Genomic DNA, 24602 nt, shown 5'->3' with positions numbered 1-24602 from the left:
CAGGGGTGTGAAGAGTAGAAGGAGTAGGAGGAGACGAAAGTGGCTTGGGCTGATGTTGTGTTTGAAGACAAACAAGGAAATGACAGCGGCCGGATAGCAATCTGAGGACACTGCCGGACAAAGGACACACGAAAATAACTGAAAAAATACTCTGTTACATTAAAGGAATTAATGGGCAATCATGTAATACAGTTTTCAATCAGCTAAATAAACGTATAAAAATATCTTTATTTAAGAACTAAAAAACAGGAGGTTTAATAAAATAACCTATTACGTTGGAAAAGTCAAATTATTGCACTAAATAAGTTTCAAAGAAAATAGCATTGCATACTTCTAGGTACCTTAGTAAGACAGTAGTATCCTTTATGATATTATTCTTCCGGGCAAAAAGAAACTTCGGTTTTATGAGTAATATTTTTTAAAGTTATGTTGATTTTAGCAGGACATTGTATTCTTAGGGAAATCATTAGAGTTTTCTAAAAAATTTCGTTTCTTTCCGTGTGCTTTTACAACTTACATCCACAAAGGCCTCTCGGCCACATCGACTTCAATTGCGAAATGCTTGCAATGCGCTTCATCATAATTAAAAAATCCTGCGGCCCACATGCACACCCACACCAGCGCAAATACACCCACACACGCACAGGGCAAACATGGCCACACTGGCTATTAGTGTGAAATGTTAACGCTTAACAGAGTGCCATAACGGTAACAGCTCTGTTAACAGTACATATCCTCTGCACATGCGCGAACTCGTTCTCTCTCCAAAGGGACATTTTCTCACTGGCTCACTTGCAGCCTATATAGCTGACCTCCTCGCACGGTTACACTCGACTATCTCTTTTACACTTCCGAAAATTAGAGTAAAACCTTTAACAGCGGCAATCAGTAACAGTAACAGTAGTAGGGCAAATGTGTTTCTACTTGTTGTTGTTGTTGTTGTTGCAGTTGTAACACTCACACACACACGCGCGCACGCACTATGCATAACAGCAACTAGTGGCTGTGCTTCTTCCATCGCTTTTCCCAGTTCGCATTTTCCATTTCCATTTCCCTCTCACATTCACATTCAAGACGCGGTACACTGCAGTTGTGTCAGTGAGTACTTAATATTTATGGTGTACGGTGCATAGTGTGTAGTTGAAGTGGAATGACAGGACATCAAGTCGCAATGATTGTCAGTTAATGAGATAATTACTGCGATTGCGGGTCACCTGGAATACGTAATTGAGCCCCCTCATTTTACTTTGTTAGCCTTTGCGAATCATGTTGTTAGCCGAGCTTAATGGCTTCAATTCAAGACAAGTTGTGCAAATGCTTCTACTCGTCAGTGAATGCGGGCACCTTTTAAAGAACACATCTTGTAAAGAATTCTAATCAATCAGTAATCTGGAATCATAAAACAATATGCTTTACAGTAACAGGTTATTTGAAATTATAGTTTTCTGAGGTTAAAAGAGCTCCAAAGAACCTGTGGATAGATAGATTCTTGTAGGTAGACTAGAGGTATCACCTGTATCCAAGCAACACGGTGCTCATCCACCTATAGAAGTTGCCATTAAAATGCCGTTGTGGGCAGCGCTTGAAACCGGAAGGGCGTTTCGCAAATGCCAAAGACTTCCGTTCGGTTCCGGCTAAATGCTGTCATGCAACCGCCCACTAGGGCGGGGCTCCACCAACACGAATACCGATAGCAAGAGCATCCACAACAACGCATCAAAGGCGAGAGGCAGCATCATCACCAGCCGCATCATCCCCATCATCCACATCATCATCATCATTGGCACTGGATAAACGCTGTCATAGCTTTTAAATGTCAGGCATCCGAGCCATCGGTATCGGTCCACATAAACAGTGGCATTGACAGCCCACCGAGTGGGTGGTGCAGTGGGTGGTGGAGTGAGTGGTGCAGGGGGTGGTGCGTGGGTGGTGCACTGCTTGTCCACTGGCTTCCGATGGATGCGAGCTTTGATGTATTAAATACAATTTATCGATGCAGCGCAGCTTCGGTAAATGGATTTCAATTTGGTATATCCTGCATCCAATGATTGCATTAAGGTTTCGGTTATGGAAGAGCTCAAAATGCCAAACGGCCGACTTCCCTTAGCACTTCCTCAAGTGAATCGAGTCTGAATACTGTATCCAGTCTTGCCGCCGTCTAGACAAACTGGCGCCTTCCATTGTGGAATGTGGTGGCGTATGAGTAATGCAACTCTTCGGTGGCGTATGCGTAATGTTAGCGTTGGCTCAGTTCGAATTGGAGTGCCAGCTCAAAAGCATTGAAAAAAGATTAATAAGCATTTCTAGTGCGAATTAAATTAGAAATCATTTTAATTAAGCCTCTGGCATAATGATAAGCATAAACCATAAACGACAGCTTGCGTTGCTAATTACAATATTGAGATAAGCGTCTCAATAAGCCGAGCCAAAGAGTATAAGACTTTGTAGGCTGTGCGTGGACAATAAATACGGTCAGGCAGGCAATTAACCCAAAGTTCAAAGTTCGCCACACTCCACAAACACACACACACACACACACGACTGACCCCCAAGGACACGTGCGTGCCAGGCAGCTGACCTATTTCCACGCATGCCAGGCAAAAGGCACCAGCAGCAATAAGGCGCATGAATAAATAAGGGATAATAGGAGCAGCAACTAGTTATAGGAGCCAAGTCCTGCAGTCTTCGCCCAGCGGCAGCTCGTCCATTTGTCCTGCTGCAGATGCACTGACCCCGTTCTCATGTGCGATTATCGCTTCTATTGCATCCATTGCAGTCGTCCGAGGGGCAGCCACAGCATGCCGTACGAGTCGATGCACCATCATCAGTCGGCGGCCGCTGCCGTGGCCGCTGGCACCACCCCCAACGGAATGCTGGACGCCCTTAGCCTGCAGCTGCGCGATGCCGAGATGCGGCGCACGGAGATCGAGCGGGCGCATCAGGTGAGTGTCCTTCCAGGTGTCATGAACTCTATGTGCATGAGGAATGTTACCTACAAAAGTTTAGTATGTTAACTTATTATTAACTATTAAGTGGAGATCTTCATAGTTTGTTCTTATGAAACACAATTTTAGACTGGTCTTTATCTTATACATCCTGTCTTAGGAAACCCTGGCACAAATACGCAATCTGAGCGGCAGCGCACGTCCCGATGCCGAGGCGGTGGAGAACCTGCAGTCGAGAGCCCGGGAACTGGAAAAGAAGGTGACTATTTGCCCCAGATACCCCAAAATACCTCCTTAATCGTACAAATCCGTAGGTTGCGCTGGAAAATGTGCGCTGCGAGGAGCTGCAAATCGAACTGACCTCGGCTCTGAAGGCCAAACAGGCATCCCGCTCGGCCTGCTCCGGAATGGGCAGCGTGTCCTCCGGTGGCGGCGCAACCATTCCTACATCGGCCAGCAGCTCCACCGTCACTTGGGCACCGACAATCAGCCACCAGGACCAAGGAACCGAGATCGATATCATAATGGCAAAGATTGAGCAGGTATTTAAATTAAAACCAAATCGGCCAAGAGTGCAAATGGTATATAGATCTTTATGAAAGTGACAAGATTGTTGAAAAAACAGCAATAGTTAACAGACAGCAAGCAGTGTGTAGTTAGTGTAGCCTCGAATAAAATTATATTTCGGGATGGAAATCGATGGGAAACATCGAAGGACGGATCGAGTTTCCACCCCGAATTACAATTTATTTCAAAGTTGAGGACCCAAGTCCAGTCCAACAACGTAAACAGCCAGTCATCAGTGTTTCAGTGGGGCAGGAACGTGTGTCGTTCAGTCCGCCTAGTCCTCCAGATTGCAGGACTTCTCCTCGTGACGCTCGGCCAGAGCCTCCTCAATAAAGCCAGTCACTTCCAGCTCACTCAGCAGCGATTCGTTGGAGGAGCACTCCGAAACATCCTCCATGTTGCTCGGCGAGAGGCAGGACAGGAAGCTCTCTATGCTGCAGATGCTATTTGCCCGGGTGCCATCCGGATCTAAGGAGTCGTCTGGTCCGATCTGGGTGCCACTTTCGCTGGAGCCCAGGGTTCCCTGGCTGAACAGCTCATCGGTGCTACTGATCTGCAACTGGCGGCGCATCTGCTCATTTTCCCCCGCCAGCTGAGACATGATCTGCTGGTTCTCGTCACTACTTCGGTCCTCGAAGTCGGCAGTCAGCTTCATCATCTCCACCATGCGCTCGATTCGGGCATCCTGCTCTTGGACCACCTTCGCCAAGCCGGCCAGGTACTGCTCCTTCAGCTGGTAGCTATCGATGAACATGTCGCCTTCGCTGTGTTCCCGATACTTCTCCATGATCAACGCAATGCCCCGATGGAACTCGGCGCTGGTCTCCTTGAGCTCGATGTTTTCCCGCAGCAGCTGCATCTGCTCCTCGTCGTCATTCTTCTCCGTCAGATACTTCACCAGCTGCTCCTCGCGAAACTTGCGACAGTTGGTCAACTCCTGGTCCACCTTTTCGGCGTCGATTAGCAGCTCATCGGCCTTGACCTCCAGTTCGGCCAGGCATTTGATAAGGTCCTGGAACGTCTTGATTAGTGCGCTTCCCGATACGATAGGCTCCGCGCTCTCCATCCTGTCCAGCCGGTCGATCTGGCTTGGATTGCTCACGTTGAATTTATACTTTTTTTTTCGATATTAAATGGATTCTATTCGACTTCTCAGGACAGTTGGGTTAGGAGCTAGTCAATGCTAAAGTCATAGCCTGCTGAAACTTACTATTCCCAGCTTACTATATTTATATTTGCATTCCATTTGTGTATCCTTATCGCCTTGCAGGATAACCGCGTGCTGGCCGAGCTGGAGCAGCCGCGCACCTCGGCCAGCGCCAGCATGTCAGCATTGCCGCACAGTTCCATGTTGAGCACGGTAAATAGCGAATTTAGAACCATATCAAAGAGTGGTAAGTATGCCAGTGATAACACTAATCCTGAATAATATCTTAATGGACTATGTATTATGCGCAGAACTCGAAGAAGAACTGAACCGCTACAAAAGAGCAGTTTTGGGCGGAGGCGGAGGAGGAGGAGGAGGTGGCGGTGGGATGTCCGCCCTGTCCTCCGGCTACTCGAGCCTGCCGCAATCGCTGGCCTCCACGCTGCCCAATGGAGGGGCCAGCACCAGCTTGAGCGGCACCAGCCTTGGCTCGCACAGCGCGGCCGCCGCTGCTGCCGCCCACAGTGTATCCGCTGGACCGGGAGGCGTGGTCGGTGGCGGCGGTGGCCAAGGCGGCCTATCATCCATATCGGCCCTGGTGCCCAACTCAATCAGCGGCATATCCTCGAGTCTGAGCAGCCATGCCATTCAATCCATGCAATACGGCACCGGACAGACGTCCGTGGAGAAACTGCTGAGCGGAACTAGTGGAATCACTGGCATTCCACCCCTGCCGGTAAATATTCACACGATGAAGGCTATGCCGACGGCATTAAGTCAGGTAAACCAGCTATTTTCAATCGCAATGAACTACGAACAACAACAGCAATTATGTACTATTTACAATGTACTATGTACTATGTACCGCTGCCGATCGATTTGCTTCAAGCTTGCCTCTTGCCACATCTAGAAAGTGCTACATACTCGTACTCGTATATGCGTTATAAGTTGTATTCGAATTCGATCCGTTTGAGTATAGTCATATAGCCTAGCCATATAGCATAATATACATAGAGCGACCATCCGCTTCTGTTGATCGTCGCTGCTGCAGCCACCGGCCGTTTGTTGTAGTCTCATTACTGATGAAAATAAAACCACTCACATTCAAAGCCAACCACCCGCCACCCACGAATATCACACTACACTGAATCACAACTAAATTGCGTAAATTAGAGTATCTGTATTCGACCTTTGATTGCCTGTTAATCGTACATAAATATTCGTTGTGTCATTATAATCAATTTCGCTGGCATGCTAGATATTTCATAGTAAAACACACGTATGCTACACCGAGGATGGTATTAGTTATAGCTAATATTATTCATATTTAATCCATCTGAATATAGATTCATACATCAAATCGAAGAAATGCTTTTTCTACTCAGCATATTTCTTGTTCTGTTCTGTTTAGAAATGATAAAACTACCAATATCAATTAAATAAAAGCTTGTTAATATTTTGAAAGCATTTCTTCGAAGACAACATGTTGTTAAACCGATTGTACACAACCATACTCATGCATCTGCTGCATTTACAGACATACCAGCATATACATACCAAGTTTGTATCGTTTCGTTTGAAGGAGTTACATATTTGAAAGCTTTCCGTTACTCGTTGATAAACTTTTTGATGGTGAAGATTGGATGCTAGCCATGAATCCTCGCTTGGAGACGGCTTAAGTTAATCAATAGCAGAATCAATAGCCACTCATGACCAGCCGAGAATCACCACCAACATGCTCAGTTGTTCATGCATAGATGTCCATTTAAGACGCTCTAGATGCCTTTTGCCACTGGCAGCCGAATAAACGTGTATCTGTGATCTCTCTTTCCGTTTTATGTGCTTTCTCTGTCTTCCCTTTCTCTTCTCTCTCTCTCTCTCTCTCCACTCTCTATAATGGTGAAATATCTAACTCGATCCCCTTAACTCCGATGATGATTGATCCGCGGTCAAAATAAATCAATCAATCAATCAATTAATCGACTCGATCTATATGTATGTCTGCATCTGTATCTCTGTGTGTGTGATCCTATGTTTGTGTAACGACACCTGTACAAATACCACAAACACCACAAATACCCTGTAAATTTTGAAAAAAAAAACCGAATATTCCAAACACACACACCACACGGCAACTGAAACTGAACCCAAATTGAATTTGATTTTGAATCTGAAATCGAATCGAATATCGAATCAAATCGAATTGAATCGAACCGAGAAGCGCGGAACAATACAGCTGTACAATTTGCAGAGCACAACCATGCCCCTCCTGTCACTCAACTCGCATAACCTGCCGCCCGCCGGCTCGACCAGCTACTCGGCACTGGGCGCCGGTGGCGGCACCTCGCTGACGCACCCGACCATGGCCAATCTGGGCCTGCTGGACACCGGCACCCTCCTGGGTACCGCCGGCTTGAGCGGATTGGGCGTGGGCCCAGGTGTCGGCGGCATCACTGGTGCCACATCTCTGTATGGCCTGAGCGGCGGCGGAGGAGCCGGTGGCCTGGGCAGCTCCTATGGCCCGCCCTTTCTGGATGTTGCGTCGAGCGCCTCGTATCCATTCACCGCGGCCGCCCTGCGACAGGCTTCCAAAATGAAAATGCTGGACGAGATCGACATACCGCTGACGCGATACAACCGCAGCTCGCCCTGCTCACCCATTCCGCCGAACAACTGGGGACTGGACGAGTTCACCGACGGCCTCAGTGTCTCCATGATGCACAACCGCGGCGGCCTGGCACTGGGTGCCCTGGATTTGGACAGTGAGTATAATGGACTACTCTTTATACATGATTGACAACCATTTCCCATTTTGGAAATAGCTCGCAATCATGGCCTGAATGGAGCGAGTGAACCGCAGGTGGATATGCTGGATATTCCTGGAAAGGGCCGCTGCTGTGTGTTCATAGCCCGATTTCCCTATGATCCTCCAGAGTAAGTAGTCATGGTTTTCTCTTTCATCATAATTAAAAGCCATTTCCCTACTGCATAAAGTTACGAAAGTCATTTCGCACGAGACAAATATCATTCATCAATCTTTAATTCGTTAACATAGATTAATTAAATCCAACATTAAGTAAGAAATTCAAACACATTTAAGATATTTATTTACCATTATTTTTTTTTTAGAGTTTGTAATAATAATTAGTGATTATTGAGCAAACCTTTTAAATACATACATATATTAATATCAAATTAGTTTTGAAACTATAGAAGCACCTAAAAGTATGCAATACATTTATGTAACTTTTCTTATCAAAACAACCAGTCGTATACGCGATATTATATTTTTTTAGCTAACTATCACTTTATCGCTTAACACTCAGTAGACTGACACTCAACACTTCTTAACTAACCAATGAGTAATAAATACAATATTTAAACGATTTTCCTTATGCGCAATCCTTAAACGATCCTTCCAACGGTTGTATGATTAACCGAACCTATGCCGAGAACACATCAGATTAACCTTTGCTATTTTCAGTGTTCATAATGAATTCCTTTCCATGCCTTGCAGGGAGGCTGAGGGCGAGCTCTCCCTGTGCGCCGGCGACTATCTGCTGGTGTGGACCAGTGGTGAGCCCCAAGGTGGCTACCTGGATGCGGAGCTGCTGGACGGGCGCCGCGGCCTCGTTCCGGCCTCCTTTGTGCAGCGCTTAGTAGGTGGGTGAATGCTTCCCAAGCCTAATAGCTCTCCCTCGATCTCTGCCTGCTGCTATTACCCGTATCTGTATCTGAAACTGTATCTGTAACTGTAACTGTAACTGTATCTGTATCTGCTAGGCGACGACCTGCTGGAGTTCCACCAGGCGGTGCTGTCGACGCTGCGCGATGCCGAGGACGGATCGATGCAGTGCGACACCACGTCGCTGCCCTCCTTGCCGCCGCACAACCCATTGCTCACACACACCCACGAGGATCTGGCTCGCTTGAGTGAGACGCACACCGATCTGGAGCACGACCAGGACGACATCAGCGACAATGGTAACTATTCCCGGTCCAAAATTGGTCCGACTTGGTCCTATCAACTTGTTAATCTTTTGGTTTTTGTGGCGATCCTCGAATGCGTCGCCCTGTGCATGGCATGAATGTGAGCATAACTTGATCCCCTGATTAGATCCCCGTTCCCCAATGTAATCCACTTTGAGCCGTTTGACCATTTGGCCATTTGGCCGCTTTTGGGGCATCGCTAGCACCTAGTCCGCTGCATTTGGAGCTGCGCTATTGTGCCTGGGTCAATCAGCTGGCTAATGACACACTTCTTGCTCCTCCCCGCAGTTCCAGCACCCAAGCACTTGACGCTGGAACGGCAGCTGAACAAGAGCGTGCTCATTGGCTGGTCGCCGCCGGAGCCAGTGGGCTACAACCTCATCGACAGCTACCACGTCTACGTGGACGGCGTGCTCAAGGTCACCGTGAAGGCCAACGAACGCACACGCGCGCTAATCGAGGGCGTTGACTCCACGCGGGTGAGATGAGCTGCCAAGAGTGGGAATGCAGAAAGTCCTCTTAAAATCAAGAATAGATCGTTTTTGGGATTAGCATATCGGTGGCATCCTGAAAAGCACCACCCAACCCAATGATCATAATATACATTATTGCGAGTGAACCGTCTTTAAACAAGATGCAGCCATGTTGTTTTTGGACGATTTACTCCGGATCTTATACCATTTCCACTCACTATCTAATTTTCGCATGTTACCAATAACTAATCGAGTGCAATACACACATTTTATTGATTCCTCTAGTAATACACTTACGTCTTTGTCTAATACCAGTAAATCTCAATGAACTTGCGGTAAAAACCTTTGACCTTTGGTATACAAATCCGATCTATCATATTCCTTTTATAACCACTTAAATACAATAACTTTACTATATCCAATTTGGCAATCAATCAAGCATCACAATGCTTTCAGAAACAGAACCTTTAATTTATTCTTGATCTTATGAGACGTATTCCGCACACTTATCCATATACGAGAGTGAGTAATAAACCCCAAATCTCTGCCCCATCCAGCCGCATCGCATCAGCGTGCGGAGCGTGACCCAGAACCGGCAGACATCGCGGGATGCCGCCTGCACGATGATCATCGGGCGGGACACCGCTCACCTGGGCCCCTCGGCGGTGCGCGCCTCGCACATAACTTGTTCCTCGGCGGTCATCTCGTGGCTGCCGGCCAACTCGAACCACCAGCACGTGGTGTGTGTAAACAATGTGGAGGTGCGCACCGTCAAGCCGGGCATGTACAGGCACACGATCACCGGCCTGGCGCCGAGCACCCAATACCGGGTGACGGTGCGGGCCAAGCACCTGCGGGCCGTGGGCCAGCACGCGGCGAATGTGGGCCAGAGTGTGGTCGGTGCTGGGCGGCCGGGACAGGAGGAGGCGCCCGGTGCATACGCCGACTTCCGCACCCTGACCAAGGGCCTGCCCGATCCGCCGCAGGAGATCCAGCTGGAGGCCGGTCCGCAGGATGGTACCATTCTGGTGACATGGCAGCCGGTTAACAGGCCCACCTCAACGGGGCCTGTAACCGGCTATGCTGTGTACGCCGATGGTAAGAAGGTCACCGACATCAACTCGCCCACCGGCGACCACGCCCTCATCGACATCGGCAAACTGGGCGTCTTCAATCCGCGTGCCGTCACCATACGCACCAAGTCCCGCGACTCCCAGTCGGCGGACAGTGCGCCCATTTTGATACCAAGTAAGCTTTATCCCTATCTTCGATTGAAGCCACTTTCAGTGAGATACTCTGGCATGCCATTTGCAGATACTGTGCGCAATGCGGTGGCTCGCCGGGGTCCCAATCAGATGGGCATGGGTCCGCAGTTGCCGCAGGGACCGCACGGGATGCCGGTGCAGCAGCAGATGGGCGGAATGCCCGGCCAGCCGGGTCAGCAGGGTCAGCACATGATGGGTGGGCAGCAGCAGGATCACGGCCAGTACGATCCCAACCAGATGCAGCAGCAGGGCATGCAGCCGGGTCAGCCGGGTCAACCGGGTCATCAGGTGAGTGCGACGACGTGTTGGTGGGCCGCCCAACGCGTACACTGTAAATAATGTTCTGTGAACTCGTTTCATTTTATCATTTCGAACTTCAATTGGCCGAGAGCTCTTCTAAATTGTATTATATCCTTAACTTGAAGCCAACACACCGTCGAAGAATGTACATAAGTTATTCTCGTGTAAACTACCACATACCCTCTACCAACCCGAATGCTAGACACACAAAAGGAATACCTTCAAATTTACGAACCCATTGCTTGTAAAACCCGCGCACCACCCGCATACCAAGATTGAATTGAAGCTACCCGAAATCCATATGAATCCATATACCCCCTATACCCTATATTGCATCGAATCATTTCTGAACTTTTATACTTCACTTAAGAGTTCGATGTTGACCTTTATTTATTTAAACATTTACCTCTTCCTCACATCTTCTCTCTCTGTTTATCCTCCAATATCTTTTTGACTGCCTTTGATTTTCAATTTCCAACTATATCCTACTACTACTTCTACTACTACTTTCGGTCGATTTCTTTTGCAAATGAACCTATTATATACATACACTGAGAGAAATTGTTGAGACAATCGCACAAAATTCACACAAATTTCACATGCCAAAGAACTGCGAGACAATTGCGTCCTCGATCTTTGCGATAAGAATCCAAGCAATTGAATTGAGCCCTTCTTCTCCCACCCAAAGAACTTGTATGTATGTAAAGTTACTCACATTTTCTTTTTATAATTTCTTTCTGGTTTATTATATATTTTTTGGTACTTAAGAGATATGCCAGAGTATGCAACCTTTGCTAGAACCTTTTTTGTTTATTTCGATTTCTTTCGATTTTCTGCGATTTTGGGTTTTCAGTTGGTTTGAGTATAGTTCACAACTAGCATGTCAGCAGCAAATTGCAAATTATAACAAATAACAATAAAATATATCTAAGATTTTGAACTTGGTTGAGTTGTTCCGATTTCAAGTAGAGTTCTAACTAAGTATTGAGCGGAAATGCTGAACAATTGTCTTAAGGAAAACGCAATGCAACGAACAATTTTAAACGAAACAAGTACATGTTCATTTTCATTATATGAAACCGAAACCAAAACTGAAACTGAAATCGAACCCGTACACCTTGATACCGAAATCGACAAACAGCCCGACGGAGGCTCCGGATTGTTAGGTGGCCTGCTCGGTGGCCTCTTCTCGAAACCCACACAGAATCAAGTGAACCAGAATGTAAGTTATACCCACAACATCTCTCGCATATTGAACACACACACACACACCTCGCCACACACCACTAGCCATAAGTATCTGTAACACTTTGCGTACAAGTAACTACTATATCTAGATTCGATGCTTAGCTACAAATGATTGCTAAACAACCAATTAGGCTTGTATATTCAAGAAAATACAAAGTAATTAACAGACTTTGGTTTGCTTTTGAGTTCTTTGTAGATTTTTCTAATTTATTTTCTTAGCAAGTATGCCTTTAGGGATGAAAATTCAACATTTCGGCTGACCTGTAAGTGCCTCTAAATCCTTAAATATTGGAAAATAAATAATTCAACAGGGCTACAAATTGCATGGCTATTGCTGGTATTACGATAAGTAGGTCTTAGAAGAAAGAGTTAACTTGGTCTACCGCGATTGGACTCAGTGCTTAGTGAAACCCTTGTCTGATAATTCCGTCCAAATGTATCTACAAATACCACAGCTCGAATTCTGCGTCTACTCATCTACTTAACTTTTTAAGAAATCCCTCTATACATATGTAAATACGTATGTAAATGATAGAAACATGTGTAAACACCCACACAAGTCACTTGAAGATACCACCCGAAACCAAACATACCAAACATAAAGAAACTCCGTGCTTTCTTACTACCGACAACATCCTAACCCCTCAGTATTCATACTCGTTTAGCTTCGTACTCGATCAGCTATAGATCTTTGGCTTTTCAGTTTCTATATATATATGTATTTAGCTCGTAATGCTCCATTAAACCACTTAACACTCTACTACACACTACACACACTAGACTACACACATACAGCTTTCGTAACTCCTTAGTAGTCTAAAGAGATAATGCTAAAGCATCCAGCTAAATGCAGACGCCTCCACTTTGCTAAACGAAAACCTCTCTAAAGACAATGTGAATGAAAAACAGAGTACTAATTACCAATTGCAACACCCCGAAAAAAAACGAAAACCAGATTCCAAAATCAAACGCTAACAAAATTTTAAATTCATTCAAATTGATTTAAATTCCTGCGATCGTCGCCATCACACCAATCCAACCAACGAACCAACCAGGGCTATCAGCCAGGCCAACCAGGAGCGCAGCGGGGCATGGTCCCGATTCCAGGAAGACCGCAGGGACCACAGCAACAGCAGCAGCAGCCCTACGGACCCCAGGGTCCCATGGGTGGGCCACGCTTTCGAGGACCAGTTCCCGGCCAGCTTAACATGCAGGGCCAGCAGATGCAGGGGCAGATGCAAGGGCAGATGCAAGGACAGATGCCAGGTCAGATGCCGGGTCAGATGCCGGGTCAAATGCCAGGTCAGATGCCGGGTCAAATGCCGGGTCAAATGCCTGGTCAGATGCCTGGTCAGATGCCCGGTCAGATGCCCGGTCAGATGCCTGGCCAGATGATGGGACCACGAGGACCGCTCAACCAGCAGCAGCAACAGCAGCAGCAGCAGATGCAGCAGGGCCAGATGATGCCCGGCCAGCAGCCAGGACAACAGCAGACACAGCCCGGCCAGCCGGGACAACCGGGTCAGATGCCCGGAGCACAGAAGAAGCCCCGCTACTTTGTGGCCATGTTCGACTACGACCCATCCACGATGAGTCCCAATCCCGATGGCTGCGACGAAGAGCTGCCCTTCCAGGAGGGCGACACGATCAAGGTAAGCCCCCTGATTCCCGAGACAAGCCAATCCACACAGAACCACCAAGACACTTTCCAGCCGCAGCAGCGATCTCGCCGAGCAACCAACCAATGGTGAGCCCGATCCGAACCGATCCGATCCGATGCGATTTGATCCGCACAAAAAAACACAATCGAAGATGCAATTTGGATGCATTGGCGACCAATGATGAATTGGCTGCGCTTGCTTGTTGCGCTAATTGAATGAATCAGTGCATGTTTTTCCTTCGCTCCGAACTCTTTACATCCTCAGTAATCTCATCCCAAGAATCAGATTCGTTGAGAGTTGACCCCCGACCTCCAGATCAAACCAACTAAACAAACCACAACTATCTAATCAAACAGTACTCTATATCCACCTATGTAGACGTTGTTCTCTCTTCTAATAGTTCCATAAATACTCGTTAAGTTAGCGTTATGCACTTAATACACTTAACAACTACAATAATCACCCATTGCCCGATTATCCATGACAAACACTAATATCCGGTTATGCCGGCCTGTTTCCGGTTCTGTCTAAAATAGGTATTTGGTGATAAGGATGCCGATGGCTTCTACTGGGGCGAGCTGCGCGGTCGCAGGGGCTATGTGCCGCACAACATGGTCTCCGAGGTGGAGGACACCACCGCCTCCATGACCGCCGGTGGCCAGATGCCCGGTCAGATGCCCGGCCAGATGCCCGGCCAGATGGGCCAGGGTCAGGGAGTGGGCGTGGGCGGCACCGCCCAGGTGATGCCCGGCCAGAGTGCTCCGCAGCAGAGCATGCGGAACGTGAGTCGCGACCGCTGGGGTGACATCTATGCCAATATGCCCGTGAAGCGGATGATCGCGCTCTACGACTACGATCCCCAGGAGTTGAGTCCCAATGTGGATGCCGAGGTAAGTCTACTCATTGTCTCCTTATTTGCCCTTCGATTTGTTGCTCATTCGATTTGCATACACAAGCGCCGGGAAAGTCAGGCAGGCGGTCTTATGGGCGGTTTTTTCGGCGGCTTACTGCCAGGTTTTAACCAACATATTGTTGCTCCTGTGGCCAAAGAAGTGAGTTCCGACTCATATTGCTAGGTGGTCATAAGTAGCGTACATGAACTAAGTAAATATTGCCACATAGTCCCACACTGCGTATGCGTAATATTTACAGAAGGCATATATCGTAGGCGGGTCTTGGCATTAAGTCACTAAATTCCTGGCTCAAATTACCACTTAGGAAGCCTCTATTGTAGTTCTTTCTTATGTGCTAACTTATATTAAAATATCGAGGATATATACAAGAAAGCTTGAACATGCTCCCATAACTTAAAAGCTCCTTAATTATATAAATGTTTTTGATGATATTTTAAACTAATAGCGCATATTCGACATCTTTCGCACCAACAGCAGGTGGAATTGTGTTTCAAGACGGGCGAAATCATACTCGTTTACGGTGATATGGATGAAGACGGTTTCTACATGGGCGAGCTGGACGGCGTGCGAGGCCTGGTGCCGTCGAACTTCCTGGCGGACGCGCCCGACCAGTACAACAACCAGATGGGTCCCGGCGGAGTGGCCGGCCGCGGCGGTCTGAGCCAGAGGGGCAGGGGTCAGGGGCCAGGAGCGAGGGGGCCGCCGCCCCCGCCACGTGACAACATGATGCCCGGAATGGGCGGTCGCGGCCAGCCGGGCAAAAGTAAGTAGGCTTTGTGCAGATCGAGCTGCCAATGGACTTTCGCATTTTGGTTTACGTTCTCTTCAGTTTTTCTTTGGTTCGAATTGAATGCGAATTAACCCAGTGACCGAGCGATACTGATTCGATAGAGATTCGATGAACTATTACGGGCTTACAAGTTACAAGTTAACGTAATCATTTTTATTTAACGTTTTCGGTTCCTTTTCGGTTGATTCGTTTTCAAAAGAAATCTGAAATACAACAAAATAATACAAAACATGTACTTTAATCTCGAAAGCACTTTATCAGATGAATAACTATGCAGGTTCTTCCAGACTACATAACAATTCCACCAGCGGGATAATATATACTCGTACTATACTATAGCAATCCATTTCTGTTCCGATGCCCCAAGTGTTTTTTTTTTCGTTTTCGTTTTCGAATTTTGATTTTGTTTTCCAAACGATATATATTATATATATTACAAATCAGCGAACACAGAGAATATTTTCACTCCTCTCTTTCTGTCTTAACTCTCTATCGCAATAAAATTTCAAGTGAAACAAAACAGTTACAAGTTAAATACAATTTCTGATTTTGAACGCCGCTAATTTGATTTCCATTACGATTCCGAGCGAACTTTTGTACAACTCTTTTCTTCCATTTTTTTTAACCCTTAATCTTAAATGCGATTTTCGTTGATGTACAAACTCAATAATTTCCAGCACCAATCAGTTTGATATTTCCAACTTTTATATATATATATATGAATATTCCCTTCTTGTTTTGTACGACTTTTGTTTGGATTCCAATGATATAATTCTAATCCAATAAAAATATACAATAGATAGTTGTTGTTCTTGTTGTTGTACACACACAATATTAAATTTTCCTATGCATTTGAGCATCCCCATCGATTCCATCGATCAATCACCTATCATCCTGAATCGAAGAAGTTATAGAATGGAAGTCCGAAACTTTGGGGCCATTACTCATTATGTTCATGATCATTACCTATATGCCCTGTATATAACTCATCACCTAGCATTATTTTACTTGTCTGTACCGATACTGATAATTATTATTATTTAACTTCCCTCATCTTTCTCGTATCCTGTCTTTCCCTGTCTTGCGTGCCTTTTTCTAGACGTGTATGATTCTAGATGGTCTCTTGCATGATACTTATACTCAAGTATATTTGAATACAGTTTTGGTTTCTTTTCGGTTTTGTTACGATTTTGTTGTTTTTAGTGAAGCAATTGTTTGCCTTATCGATACGAATTACTTGCACCTGATTGCCGAATGAGTTCATTGCCAAGTTGATCACCACCGAGCCATAGATCACCATAGATCACAAAGTCAACCTCTGAATGTGCCTGGTACCGATGACGAAGTAGTGCTAATGTGAAAGTCACCCAGAATGCCCCAATCAACCGATGGGAACGGGAGAAGCCAGAGCCATAGCCAAAGATTAGTGGTGGTGGCCAGATCCACCAGGATCAGATGCGATCGGGACAAAGGTCCTAGGGAACTACGGTCGAGTAGAGGAGTATGGTACCGCTAAGCTATGAACCCTTTGAGTCCCGGATACCCGAAACCGAACCCAAAACCAAAAACCCAAAAAATGAAATGTATACCCCCCGATATTGTTTGAACGAGTACGAGTATCTGCTTTTCGAATCAAATATTTCTTTTAGCGTTGATTCCTCTCGTTGATTTCTCGTTTTTGGATTTTCTTTTCGTTTTCCGTTTTCCGTTGACTTCTTTCCTTCTGGTTTTCTGAATGTTGGTCTTGTTTGTTTGCCAATTAGCTTCTTCGATATATATATATTTGATATTTGTTCATTTTTGTTCAAAATATAACAACAAAAACAACAACAGCATCAGCAAGGGCTCCAAAGCACCAAATCCAAAATAATTCAATTCTCAAATAAATACGAGCAGTATTTTGTGTTTTAATGTACATTTTATATTGTAAAATACCTAAATCAAATTTAATCTACTTATCTCCATATAACTACTACTATTACTACTTATATATATTGCAATAAATACATACTAAGCCAATTAAGTGCCCGTCCACATGCTATATAACATGTATCTTATCTAAAATATACTCTTAACTGCATACAAAAGCTTGTGCAAATGCAAGAAATGAACCGAAATCTGAACATAAGTAATTCAGAGAACCCAAGAAGTCCGAAATCGGGGTTCGAATAGGGCTATATTTCGTTAGCCAAAACGAAGAAGGTAATATTTAATTCAATTGTAATCTACTTACGTCTGGACCAATAACCACTATCAAATCAAATGCAATCATTTAACTCAACTCTCTATCTCTCACATTTTACCAATCCGATTTAATCTGAATCCACTTGGCGCCTCTTTCTCTCGTTTCAATTTTATGTCTTTGCGCAAAACAAAATTTAAAACATAACATTTTCGAAAACGCCCGTATTGTATTTGGATGTAAAGCGGGACCTTTTGGGTCCATTTCCATCTTTTATTTAACCCTTTCATTTTGAGTTGTCGATTGATTTGTTCGTGAAGTGCGGTGAATTATATAGAACAGCGTTTATTTAATTAACCTCCCAACTGCGCGCGGAAATGAGTAAATATATATATGTATATCCAATCATTGCAACCTTAACAACATTAATCACAGTTTCTGAACAGGCAGCTCCGAACTATCTGCAAATTCAACGCGAATAAATTCAATTTTTCGATTCGTTTTCATTTCGATTTCAATGCCTAAGTTCGACCTGAGTTACAATTACGATATTTTCCGTTTTGACTACTACAACTTCTTTCAAATAATTTTTTGTAATGGTCTGCTGTGGTAAATGTGAAGTCTTTATGTTATATTCGTTGCTATAGATGCTCGCCCTGCTTCCCCTACACTGTTAGACAACACGGGCCATCCTGCCCCCGATCACCAAACGCAGGTAAATACTCTTTCTCTTTTGTTTCCTTTTGTTTTGATATATCGAACGTATGAAAAGAAAGCAAAGATATACAATACTTTCATTTGTTTGTTTGTGAAAATAAATGCTAAAGCTAATCTAAAGAAAAGAGTTAAGAATACGCCAAATGTAACCACAACTGTTCACCTAATACCCCAAACCGTATACCATCTTATTATTGCTACAAAACAGATACAAATACTACAACAACAGTTACCTACTCCTGTACCTTTACCTGTACCTGTACCTCTACCTCTACCTGTAACTGTACCTGTACCTATATCTTTACTTGCTGTCTCTGTCACTCATTACTTTTCGGTTCCGATTCTCGGCCAAGCAAAAAGCCCCCCCCCGCCCCCGAAAAGAACGTATTATCCCGACACTTAGACAGAAGAGGAACACGCCATCTCTTTCCCTCGACATACTGCTATCGCTTTCCTGCACACGCGCCGGCTGTGTTGTGCGGACTCTCTCACACTCGCCAATACTCGACTTGATCGTCCATTGTTCCGTCCTCTTTTCTCTATATCGCTCTCTCTCTCTCTCTCTGTATCTCTCTTTATGTCTTTAGCTAATACGCATACTTCCTATCTCACCATGTCTATATCCATTCCAATCCCGATTCAAACGCTTACAGTACAGTACTTGAACATTCCAATTAACGATACCAGATACCAGATACCAGAATCAACTGATTTATATATACCTATATATATATAGTACATATGTATAGCTAGCAACATGTTTATCTTGTAGTTAACATCCAAAGACAACAGCGACATTATAAATACAAACATTCCAACAAATCAGCAAGGCTGGTCCGTGTAAAGATACAACCCAAGATCGTTGCATTCATACTATAGTCTGTAATATACTCGTAATCGAACTCAGAACAGAAGGTGTATGTGTGTATAGTCTGTATATAAAATCTAATGTTTAACAAGGATGTTAAACAAATATCAGCAACGATTTCCACAGCAACAATCATTTACATCGATTTTTCTTCAGTTTGTCGTTCACTTGATTTCATACATTTCAATTGCCTTGATTTTTCTAACTATTTCACTGCTTTTCATTTTTTTAAATGTTTTTTGTTTGCCAATATCTACTCAGCCTACAGACTTTCCAAGCTTTGCAGCCATTGATCTGCCAAGAATGAACATTTTGCTACCCAAAATATACATATATAAATAAATCCCCAATAACAACAGATGAATTGAAAACTAATATGCTTAAGCCTGGTCAATTCTAGTTTTTACTCGAAAACATGCCAGATACTATTTCATTCTTTAGCCCACAGAGCAAACAATACAAATTCCGGACAGTGAGATAAAAAGCTTTCCAATTTGTGTACAAATCTATTCACACAGTATCCGAAACTCCTTATCTTAGAATCGCCAGATACTAGATACCAGATACCAGATACCATATATGCCAGATACAAACTCACACACTCAAGTAAACGTATTGCTGATAAGAAGCGATGCATACCTATAAATATATATATATATATATCTATATATGAATACATTTTTGTTTTCTTACTGGTATACGCTACTAATTATATTAATTAATTGCTACTACTACTATATGGAATATTGGATGTAATGTGTACAAATTTCTATGTGATTCACTGTATGTGTAATACCTTGAGTTTTTCGTTTCGTAAGTTGCTTTTTCGGTTCTTTTTCCCCCGCCTCAGTTGAACCCAAACTGTATTTGCTTTCGATTACTATCAGCATTTCCCTCATATGATTTCCTCTGGCTCACCCTCGTCAAGTATAAGTTACCCAACTAGATTTGCATTTAGCTTTTACTTTTATCAATGCTCAAACACCGAAGTGAAATATATAGCAAAACGATGACAAAACACAATGTTATTTTTTTTGGTTCGTTTAGTTCATCGACACAAACTCATTCCGGATGCTAAAGATCCGCAGATTATTTTTGATTTCGATGATTGTCCAGACACGTTCACAAAACACAACCTGCGACATTTCATCAAGGTAGTGTAAATAAATAGAGTTCTAGAACCATAGAAGTCCGGTTTGATGCGGGACATCCAGAGTCCTTTCGCACTGTCCGAAGTTTTTTGTCAGAATGCGTATCTTTTTGGAAATATATATTTTATTTTTGCCATGCAAGTTTACGTTCTTCTTTGGCCTTAGGCTCGTTTTTTTATTGATTTCAGTTGACAAACTTTTGAGAAACGTTGCTAGTTCTACATATTTTCGTTTCGTTCCAACCAAAGGAAGTGTATAAAGAATCAAATCACGTAATGCTACTGTTACTCGTTTCAATTGAGAGCCGGAAATCAAGCCTCCTGCTACCCTCGCTCCATGCGGAGATGAAGGCACTCGGAGTCCATTGATTGCGTGCCAGCCTAGCACTATGTTTCATCTAGAGCGGATCCCCAGAATCCCGAGAGGATTCGTGTTCGGTTTTTTGACTAGCCTCTTTTCGTAGTTAATGAAACGTAGCTGCCATTAATAAAACACAACCAATCCATCAACAAACTCGGCGGCAAATGCTCGAGGATCTCGCTAAACTAACCGATAGCCCCAGCTAACAGAAAACATACTTGAGAGAGCATTGAAAGAAAAAATCCATGAAAATATTAAGAAACCCCCATAAATATACGTACCATATATATATAAATATATATTCTTAACAATTAGTTTGCCATTCGTTTAATGCGCCCACCTGATAACCGATTGCAAGTCCGACTAACGTGTCTTTTGTGGTCCTTGGACCAACGCCACCTTGCAGGGGATGATCGGTCGCGTTGGTAATGTCGGGCTGCAGCAGCAACAGCAGCAGCAGCAGCAGCAACTCCAACAGCAGCAGCAGCAGTATGGTCAGCAACAGACGCAGATGGGACAGCAGCATCAGCAACAGCAGCAAATGGGACAACCTGGAATGATGGGTCAGCAGATGGGCCAGCCGATGGGTCAGCAGATGGGACAGCAGATGGGTCAAATGGGTCAGCAGATGGGTCAGCAGCAGATGGGACAGCAGCAGCAGCAGCAACAGCCGCCGACGACACAGGCGCAAACGGGCGGACTATTCTCCGGCGCGACTAGCCTGCTCTCTGGTGCTACCTCGGCTGCCACCGGTGGTCTATTTGGGTCGAAGCAACCGCCCAAGACGGATCCAATGCAACCACAAGGTGGTGTGCAGCCAGCGCAGCAACAAGCAAACGCCTTTGGTGCCCAGCAGCCTGGCATGGGCATGCAGCAGCAGGGGGGGATGCAGCAAGGGATGCAGCCCGGAATGCAGCAGGGCATGCAGCAGGGGATGCAGCAAGGGATGCAGCAGGGGATGCAGCAGGGCATGCAGCAGGGGATGCAGCCCGGAATGCAGCAACAGCAGCAGCAGCCACAACAAGTGCCACCGCAAGCCCAGGCGCCGCCTCCAGGACCGGGCGCCGGATTGCTGGGCGGGCTCAAGGGCATCGCGGCAGCGGCGCCCGGCGGCGATGTCCTGTCGAAAGGCAAAGATCTCTTCGGAAAATTCGGGTTCGGCTTTGGCAAATAACCCCGGTCATTCTATAGGGTCCTGTTATATTATTCGTAGATTAGACTTATTATTACTATTATGATTATGATTATGATTATTATTATAATTATGATTATTGCTATTGATTACGATTACTAAGCTAATATAAAATGGAACACAAATGATAATGATGATGGACAGACAAACCAATGCTAACGTTAATACCCAATCCCGGTTCCGAGCTGTTGGCCAATGCATATGTACAATGTTGTTGTTGTCGATATGATATGATATGATATGACTAATAGTACTAATACTAATGGTAATATTTTTTATTAATTAAATTAATGGAAATATTATGAGTGACCGACGAGCAACAACGGCATCGGCCAAACAGCTGGGCCACAAAAAAAAAACAAATAAAAAAAAAACAAAGCCACAGAAAAGCCCAGATAAATTGTTGTAAAATTATTTAACAAATTGCCTGCCGGTTTAGGTGACTGCAACTCCATTAACCCACTAAAGGATAAAGCTCTATAATAGAAGACCACACACACACACACACCACACACACACAGACGCAATACACACCACTCACATAGATACTGAACACACATATATTATACAAATACAAAGACAAATACAAGTAAGGGAGGAGAAGAAATATATTATATACATACATTATATTTACAATTATTTGTTAACGCACATTGTTAAATTTGCTACTGTTGCTGACCAGTTTATAAATAATAACCAAAAAAGATATGAGGAATGATGGAGAAGATGAGAAACGAGATGATAAAGCAAACACATAAGGTAAACTAAACCGAACATAAACATAAACATACATATATTATATGTATATATTTAAAATATATTGAAAACTAAATTGAAATACACTAAAATTACATTTATAAATCAAAACACAACCGAATGTTGAGCAATGTCAGACAAGCGGAATGACGAAAAACAAAAATACATACATTAAAGTAAATAAATAAATCGATATGGTACATATTTACATATATTCGCATATACTAAATACGATTTCGCATTCAAGCCAACCTCAAATCGGGCGCATTTCCAAGACTAGGCGACCTTGACTTCCAGTCCAGTGCAAGAAGATCACTTTCCCCAATCCCATCCCAATTCCATATGCAACCCAAACCCACTCTATTCTCAATCCAGTGATAGCCTGAGCCAAATACCAACCTAATACCTAATCCCAAAACTCCCAAGATCCCAAATCGAAAGCCTTCGACTGCTCGACTCAAAACTTCTATTCAACGCCCCACTTTCTCAGTGTTTGATGTCCATAGAAGCCATATGCGATAAATATCAGTGTAACTTAAAGCAAACCAAAGACCAAGAGAGATCTACTCCTACATAAATACATATATGGGATACCCAATGGCAAATACAAATATAATGTACTAAGCACAAGATCGTAGCGTTATAGACCCAGATCATCCAGAACACCCAGAATAACCAGAATACCCAGAACACCCAGGACAACCAGGAGACATGTTCACTAAATTCAGCAAGGAGACTTTCTCACACCTTCTTTAGCAACTTAAGCCGCCCCTTGCTACTAAGTACTTCCTATCGCTATCTATCTACCCCTGCCTATCCAAAGTACACTCTTTCGAACGTTATTTTACTACTACCAATTACAAATTACAAATTACCAACTACTAACTACAAACTACCGAAAGTTAGTTACGCCGCGCATACGACTAATTCGGTTTCCCTCACGGGGAAGCCTGCTTTTCAACCGGATCGAGAAAAGATAGTCAAGTGTTTCCTAATGTTTAAAATTGCTTTGACTCAGCCCTCATACACACTCGGCATACAGAAACAAATACATCGCGTACCTCTTGCTTTACGAAGAAAAATACAAACATTCAAGATGTGAAGAGTATAAAGATAACAAAGTATATTAATGACAAAAATTACCAAACAAATACATTAAACGAGCCGTGTTTAAAGAGCGCATAGAGTTGCATATGTACATGTGCTTGGCCGGCAAAATTAATTGTGAGCAAATGATTACTTTAGACACACACACACACACACATAGATACACTGCAATTAAACCGAACACTGTAAATTGTAAGCTGGCAAATATGTAGTAGGCGGGCAGAAGAAATTAGATATCGGAATTAGACAGAAGTTATGAATGGAGGAGACGGACTTACCGAAATCGAAACAAGCGTTAACTTTTCCCACGTAACTGATTTAAATCTTACAATCTTACAATCAAGTCACTGTATTATTCAGCCACATCGGAACGACAATTACAATCTACAAGCCTAGCTTCGGCATCCACCGAAGCCGTTCTGCTCCCGGAAGTCCGCAAAATATATCACATCCGGAATACGGGAACAGACCGGAAACACAAACACACACTCAGACACACACACAGATACAGTTACGCATACAGATTCAGATACAGAAGCAGACAGACACACTCTATAATCATTTACTAGAAACACCTTTACAAGTATACAACCGTTTATTTCCTCGGAAACCAAGCGAACAATATAGAATAAATGAAATTAAATTCCCATTAAACACACACTGGCAAACAGAAAAGCAGAAAACAAAAAAATGATAATGGCAATGAGTACTATGCAATATGAAATGGATAAACAAAACAAATGAAAACCAACTAAATTGTTATACTGTATTATTATACTTTTTCTATAAATTATAATTTCCTTATTGAACGACAAAAAGCGAAAAAATAATAATTAAACAACAATTCAAAAAAAAAACTGCAACCAGCATTTCAATTGCCCCAAAGATTACCTTACTCGTCAATTCAGTTTTCTGCGCAGTTCAGCGGCATTACTCATACGACACGTATACTGCCATGCAGATTACCTG

The 24602-nt window shown here is 44.0% G+C and overlaps 2 protein-coding genes across 16 annotated transcripts in view; one reads left to right on the top strand and one right to left on the bottom strand.

Annotated features, from left to right (window-relative positions):
• Positions 1 to 24575, top strand: part of LOC120454585 (peripheral-type benzodiazepine receptor-associated protein 1) — a 28470-nt gene extending 3895 nt beyond the window's left edge. For 2 of the 15 annotated variants that reach the window (XM_039640020.2, XM_039640029.2), the window contains exons 2-19: positions 2777 to 2942; positions 3106 to 3204; positions 3260 to 3487; positions 4783 to 4906; positions 4971 to 5440; positions 6881 to 7421; positions 7482 to 7593; positions 8144 to 8322; positions 8443 to 8643; positions 8938 to 9128; positions 9680 to 10370; positions 10437 to 10675; positions 11829 to 11909; positions 12991 to 13587; positions 14133 to 14486; positions 14985 to 15273; positions 18130 to 18197; positions 20985 to 24575. In XM_039640020.2, coding sequence (XP_039495954.1) covers positions 2777 to 2942; positions 3106 to 3204; positions 3260 to 3487; positions 4783 to 4906; positions 4971 to 5440; positions 6881 to 7421; positions 7482 to 7593; positions 8144 to 8322; positions 8443 to 8643; positions 8938 to 9128; positions 9680 to 10370; positions 10437 to 10675; positions 11829 to 11909; positions 12991 to 13587; positions 14133 to 14486; positions 14985 to 15273; positions 18130 to 18197; positions 20985 to 21752 — 5398 coding nt within the window. In that variant the 3' untranslated portion in view covers positions 21753 to 24575. The remainder of the gene's footprint in view (positions 1 to 2776; positions 2943 to 3105; positions 3205 to 3259; positions 3488 to 4782; positions 4907 to 4970; positions 5441 to 6880; positions 7422 to 7481; positions 7594 to 8143; positions 8323 to 8442; positions 8644 to 8937; positions 9129 to 9679; positions 10371 to 10436; positions 10676 to 11828; positions 11910 to 12990; positions 13588 to 14132; positions 14487 to 14984; positions 15274 to 18129; positions 18198 to 20984) is intronic. The other 13 variants (XM_039640021.2, XM_039640025.2, XM_039640024.2 and 10 more) reach the window with 13 other exon arrangements.
• LOC120454588 (FGFR1 oncogene partner 2 homolog) lies at positions 3513 to 4706 on the bottom strand. The gene has a single exon (XM_039640038.2). The coding sequence runs from the start codon at positions 4576 to 4578 to the stop codon at positions 3787 to 3789; it is 792 nt and encodes a 263-aa protein (XP_039495972.1). The 5' UTR covers positions 4579 to 4706; the 3' UTR covers positions 3513 to 3786.
• Positions 24576 to 24602: the final 27 nt, after the last annotated feature.

Source organism: Drosophila santomea, chromosome 3R (assembly GCF_016746245.2).
Source record: "Drosophila santomea strain STO CAGO 1482 chromosome 3R, Prin_Dsan_1.1, whole genome shotgun sequence".
Lineage (NCBI taxonomy): Eukaryota > Metazoa > Arthropoda > Insecta > Diptera > Drosophilidae > Drosophila > Drosophila santomea.
The sequence above is the reverse complement of the archived record's forward strand: the minus strand, read 5'-3'. Positions and strand labels throughout refer to the sequence as shown.

Bases quoted from the DNA above. Each gene is read 5' to 3' on its own strand.
- LOC120454588 (XM_039640038.2), bottom strand. From the start codon at position 4,578: ATGGAGAGCGCGGAGCCTATCGTATCGGGAAGCGCACTAATCAAGACG.